The sequence below is a fragment of the Symsagittifera roscoffensis genome, chromosome 3, assembly GCF_963678635.1.
Source record: "Symsagittifera roscoffensis chromosome 3, txSymRosc1.1, whole genome shotgun sequence".
In the NCBI taxonomy this organism is placed as follows: domain Eukaryota; kingdom Metazoa; phylum Xenacoelomorpha; order Acoela; family Convolutidae; genus Symsagittifera; species Symsagittifera roscoffensis.
This window is the reverse complement of record NC_087064.1, coordinates 32,469,085-32,475,084: the sequence shown is the minus strand read 5'-3', so window position 1 is coordinate 32,475,084 and position 6,000 is coordinate 32,469,085. Positions and strand designations below refer to the sequence as shown.

Here is a 6,000-nt window from a genome sequence, read left to right as displayed (position 1 = left end):
GTATCGAAAGTCGGAACAATAAGGAGAACTTCTACTCTTTCCGAACTATCTATTGAGCATTTGCATGTTTGCTTTTATTACATAGAAGGATCATCTTTTGACAAAAAAGCAGGAAAGACGTTTATGTGAATCGGTTTTACAGTTTTTTAAGCTGGTTTCAAATCATGATAGAAGTCATAAATATCTTTTTATAAGAAAAAAAATTCAATAATAGTTTGCGACAACTTTAGATTAAATTGACGTTGCTTTGGTTCCAGTATCGAAAATAAATGGGTCTACTATCGGAATTGATTCATTTTTTTTCAATTAATTTTGTGAAATTTTTTTTGTGTTTCGACTTAACACAAGCTGCAAATTTATCGTATTGAAGAACAGAAATAAAATAGAAATAACAGAAACAAGGTTGATCTTAATTCAAAAAACACAAAAAGTTGAATTAGTTGCGTAGTTTTGTCTAGAATCTTAAAAAACGCTAACCAATTTAGAAAAAATTGGATACTTTTTCGTTCTGCTGGGAAAATCAAGTAAAACAACTCTAGTCCTGATTTCAATTATTCGGAGAAAACGAGCATCATTGGAAATTTAAACGCGTTTTGCTCAAAATGGGTAAGATTTGACAAAATGATAATTGAGCAGAAATTGTTTAGAAATTTAGCAGAACTGAAACAGGGAAATTTTTTTTTCGATTTGCGGAACCAAATTTTTACCCCCAAAAATGGTCTTTTTTAATTTGATCAAGAATTACGCTGAACTACCAAGTAAAATTGTAGAAAAATTTTTTTCAGACGGCACAGCCTAAATCTGCAAACTTTACTTTTCCAAAAATTTGATGGGCTGTGTATGAGGTTATATAATTTTTTGATATCATTTTTCTGATATAGTTTTTCTGATATAATTTTTTTGATATAATTTTCTGATATAATTTTTTGATCAATTTACTGGGTAGTTTCAGCATAATTTTTTATTAACTTACATTGGCAAAATTGAACCTTTTTTGGGGCAAAATTTTTTGGAGCAAAATAAAATGCCCCATAGTATTTTTTGTAATATTCTAACCAATTTCTGATTCGCTGATTATTTGTCAACTTTTAATAGAATTTGAGATAAACGAGTTTGAAGTATCTAATTTTGCTCATTTTGTCCGAGTACTTCAAATTAGCTTTGTAATAGTGCATCGTTTTGTGTGGCACCGCGAATTATCTTTGTTCTTTTTGTCGCAATAAACTTTGAACTGATCTATAGATGTAATATACTGCTTGCCTTGGTTTTTGGGAAAAAAGAAGAGAGTTATTACAAAAAAACTGCTCGTATGTCAGGGCAAAGCCCTGAATAATCGGACTGCTCCTGAATTCGCCAAAACTTTAAAATTTTAAAATGAGCTCTTCAAAACTTTTAAAAGCTATTTGGAGAAAAAACCACCCCGAGAAAAAAATTACGTCACTTTTTTTGAAAATTATGGGAACAATTAAAAGAAGTCAAATGCCATTTTGCCGATATAGGAAATCTATAAACTTAAAATCACTAGTAAAATCAAAATTTGTTTCGACAGTTGTTTCAGAGAATATTTTGCCTGATATTTGTAAAAGGAAATTTTAAGAATTTTTTAGATTTGTTCCTGAAAAGAAACGTCCTAAATATTAAAAAAAACTCATTTCTTTCTCTGGTGTCATAACGTGTTTCTTGGAATTTGGTAATTATAGATCATCTTGAACCGAAATTTTAAAAGTTACAGAACTAATTTCGATTTTAACTTTTTAGTCTCAGTACTGCATATAATTCATTATTTAAAACTTATAGTGTTTTCTTGATTACAATCGCTCGCACAAAACATTATTTTTTGGGTCATAAGCAGGAGAAAACGTTTTGCAATTCAGTTTGATGAAGCTTTTTGTCACTCAGTTTGTTAAAAAATGCTGGATCTGAGCCCACCAATAATCGCCCGAATTTTTTAATTGGAAATGGGGAGGAACTTTGCATTCGGGTGTGTTTCAGTTTTTTCCTTTTGGTTTCCACGCAAAATCAGGTACCTAAAAAAATTGGATTGGGTTATATTGGACTAATTTATAGTTTTACATCAGATCTTTTTATTACACCACGCTAATATGAGAATTTTTTTCTTTTAAGTTTTTAAAGACTATGGTTGGATTTTTTTGTGCTAAATGCACAGTAACCGGCTATCCTTGTTTCCACTTTCCTGCAATGTATAAATAATATTAATAGTAGTTCTAGGTGTCGTTTGATTACAATCAAATGTAAAAATTCAAATTAAACATAATTAGAGTAATTCTAATGTTTATAGGAAAAAAAATTGATATCAATAATCAAATCAGTACATATTAAGACGTTGAAAGCTTCTTGAGTCAAATGGATGCTCTTCCTCCGCCTATCTGCGACTAAAACCATTTCGCTTTTTCCGTCCTGCTTTATTACTTCCTCCGCTTTTTGCCCCTTTTGTTGTACTTTTGCTCCCGCCATTAGAAGTGCCACTTCCAGAAGCTCCGCTGCTGGAACCAGATGAATCGCCTAAGCTTCCGTCGCTTCCATTTTTCGAGGAGTCTTTTTTCAACCCCTTTTTGGAATGTTTCTTTTTTTCATTACAAATCCAGGCGTTATCTCGGCACATTATGTTGTGTTTAAACCAGTGAAATGTTAACATATTTCCTGGATCGTCAAACGGAAAAACGAAGGAAAGAATATGTTGGATCCCGATATCGCCGCCGATGTCGCTACCCGCGATGACGTAAGGTTGACCTTCGACTACTTCGCTATGATGATCACGCCGTAGGTTTCCAGGGCCAAAACCGACATCCATGATTAAGTTCAGGCAATATTCTTCCAGGTAAAACGCCTGAAACACAAAGACATCCATATTTGATGAATCAATCTTTTTGCTTAGCAGTGTACCTCCAAGGAAGTGTACTTCATAAGATTTAATTTTGGTGCCAAAGAATTTTGAGAAGTAAGCTCAGCGAAGAGAGGTTATCTTATAAAACACGATAGTCGTTATATAACTTTACCGATAGATAGTTGAGAGGCTTGTTGTCCTCGTTTTTGTAGTCTGTGAGTTTGGCCATGTAATCATCAGGAGCCATCTGTTTGTTTAAGAACCCATTCACAAGGTACTCCTCCGCCTGCCCTCTGCAACAGTCCTCTAAAACAACATATATACCTGCAGGCAGGGGCGGATCAAGGATTTTCTCGAGGCAGGGACGGATTTTGAAAAAATTTTCGAAAATTTTCACGAGCTTTTTTTCTTTTTTTTTTATGTCGACCAAATAGATTTTCGGAGCTCTCCTAAAGCACTTAAAGGTGCTGTTTTGAACAAACAAATTTTCTGCGCCACAAGCAAATTTTTGAAAAAACAGGTAAAAAAAACGTTTTTGGGCACTTTTTGGAAAATTTTGAAAAAAAACGCGTTTTTTTTTGGCGCGCGCTCCCCCTTAATATATATTGGCCTTAAGAAAAATTTGAGGGCCGGTTGGCCAAAAATGGATTTCTTAAAAAAATAACCAAAGGGGGGACCCTTTGGGTCGGCAGGGGGTCGAATCCCTAAAGGAGGAGGGCGTCCGCCCCCTCCCCCCCCCCCGCCCCTCCTAAATCCACCCCTGCCTGCAGTTATATCTGGACAAATATATCTGAATTACTGTGAATGACTGTTGAAATCTGATAAAAAGAAATCGTTGTATCAATGTTACTCCCTCCATTAGAAGTATATATATGTATATATATACGATGATTTCTTATCAGGTTTCAACAGTCATTCACAGTAATTCAGAGTAATTCACATTAATTTGTTGGTTCTTTCCTTTTTAGATAAATCATTCTGACTAACTGAAAATAAACAAAATTTTTAAAATGTAGAAAATATTTATATCAATTAGGTGCAGCAGCTTCAGCTAGGGCAGAATGTAATTCAAACCGCTAAAGCTGTAATACTTTTTTAGATGTTAACTTGTCTTGTCCTGATAAGTGAACATGGGTACTGGTTAACACGGAAAAGACGATAGAATAAATCAAATCTGCATTGGCAAAATTAATTCAAACTCAAGATTTCTGCAACTGATGCAAATTCATATTAATGCAAGTTTACTTCCACCTTAAAAACAAAAGGAGTTAATGTAAAAATTTGTACTAAACTTAAATTTTTTAGATTTACAGTTTTTTTTACCGTTTATAGTTCTGATTAAAATATTTGGAAAATGTTTGATTCAATATAAAATGATTTTAAGTATCTTTCTTCCATTTTTTACTTAAATAATCACAATTAGAAAAATAATAAATCCTACTTTATACATTTGCTGAAACAGTTTAAAGTTTAAAATTGACATGTGCATATTGAAATAAAAGGGAAAAATTGGTGTAAGTATTCAAACTGAGAATAATATTTTTTCAATTTCTATCAACCTACGTGTTTGGAAATCAATGATCTGTTAAACAATTAATTTATCAAAAATGCACTACTCGGGTTGCATTTTTTTTCGTTTGGGATTGCTTTGTATTAATTAACTTATCTCTTATAGCGTTTTGATTGATTATAATGAAATTTTCTGAGTGCTTTGAACTTATTTGATAAAAGTACTCGGGGTTGTTTTTTCTCCAGAAAAACTTCGAATTTTAAAGTTGGGCGTTTAAAAGTTGCCAGTTTAACCAACTTGAGATACTTAGCGCGAGATCGTTCGTGCTATTATTGCGTAAACGCAGATTTTACGCGTCTTTGAAGTTTGTTCCAAACTGATTCAAAGCATGCTTTTTGGTTTATTTTTAACTATGAGATACTGTGCGAGATTCATTTTTTTTCAAACCGAACACTATTCCATAGAGCTTGAAAACTAGTCATTTTATTCAGAGCCTCGTCGCACTGATACGAGCATATTGATATTGATAATTGCATGTCTTTCAGTTCAATTGTTTTAGCCGTCAAATCCGAGAGAAAAACGATTAAGATTGAACGGCAGATTATTGTTCCGACTTTCGATACGAAAGTAACGGAATATTTGTGCTCGGGTGGGTTTTTTTTTCTTCAGACAAATTTCGACTTTTTAACTACCCATTTTTGAAGGAATTTTTTTATATCATTCGAAAGGTATTGTTGTCCTGAGCTCAAATTTGAAAAGATATTTCACCTGTGATCATTTTTCGAAAAGTTACGGGGGTTTAAAGATTGCCATTTTGGCCAATTTGGGACAATTAATGCGCGATATATTTCGCGCTATTAACGCGTAAGCGGAGAGTTAATCCGTCTTAGAAATCGTTCCAAATTGGTTAAAAGAAGCTTATTTGCCATAATTGGTTTGTTACAAGGAGTAAAATCTATCCCTTTGTATTTTATATGGTGTGTGGGGGGATAATTTTCATTAAAAAAATTTCAAATTTTCGAAAATTTTATTTTCATTTTGTTTTATTTCATTGAATTTTTAAATGTTATTACTGCTCCATAAACCTTAAAAGGCAGTCGGAACATTCAGGGCTTCGCCCTGATACGAGCAGTCTTGTTAAGTTTGTATAATTGAATGAGAACAGACGAGCTGATAAGTTAACGTGTTTGATGAAAAATTGAAAAAACCTACGTGCTTTTTCTTAAGTGTTTCAATATGCTCAGCGACAAAAGTCTCTATTACACCATTATTGCTTAACACATTACAGTTTTCGTTAAACGAGCATTTGTTCCAAGTAAAAATTGGACAGTTTTCCAAATAGTGATGTTGTGTTATGTTACTTGATGACCTTTTTTTCAATCTTTCGACCCTTCTTTTAAGCCAGTAATTTTTTAAGTGTACCAAAAAACATATAGGTGTCAGCGCAGATAAATTCCACTGACTGTGCTTGGTCATTTTAAAAAAAAATATAGTTTAAACCGTTAAGGGTTTTTAAGACTAGTTTTCGGGAGATAATTAGTTATCATTAGCATTCGAAGCGTGATTTTGATTTCTTGTACTGTAATTTTCTCAAAAAACTTTCAAAGTTTAGTTTCACATATTCGTATTTGAACTACTGAGGGAA

The 6,000-nt window shown here is 32.9% G+C and overlaps 1 protein-coding gene across 1 annotated transcript in view; it reads right to left on the bottom strand.

The window, feature by feature from the left end:
• Window positions 1-2,346: 2,346 nt before the first annotated feature.
• LOC134842629 (uncharacterized) overlaps window positions 2,347-6,000 on the bottom strand; it is a 48,721-nt gene continuing 45,067 nt past the window's right edge. Inside the window, exons 4-5 of the mRNA XM_063859056.1 lie at window positions 3,018-3,151; window positions 2,347-2,848 (exon numbers count right to left, since the gene is read on the bottom strand). Coding sequence (XP_063715126.1) covers window positions 2,384-2,848; window positions 3,018-3,151 — 599 coding nt within the window. The 3' untranslated portion in view covers window positions 2,347-2,383. The remainder of the gene's footprint in view (window positions 2,849-3,017; window positions 3,152-6,000) is intronic.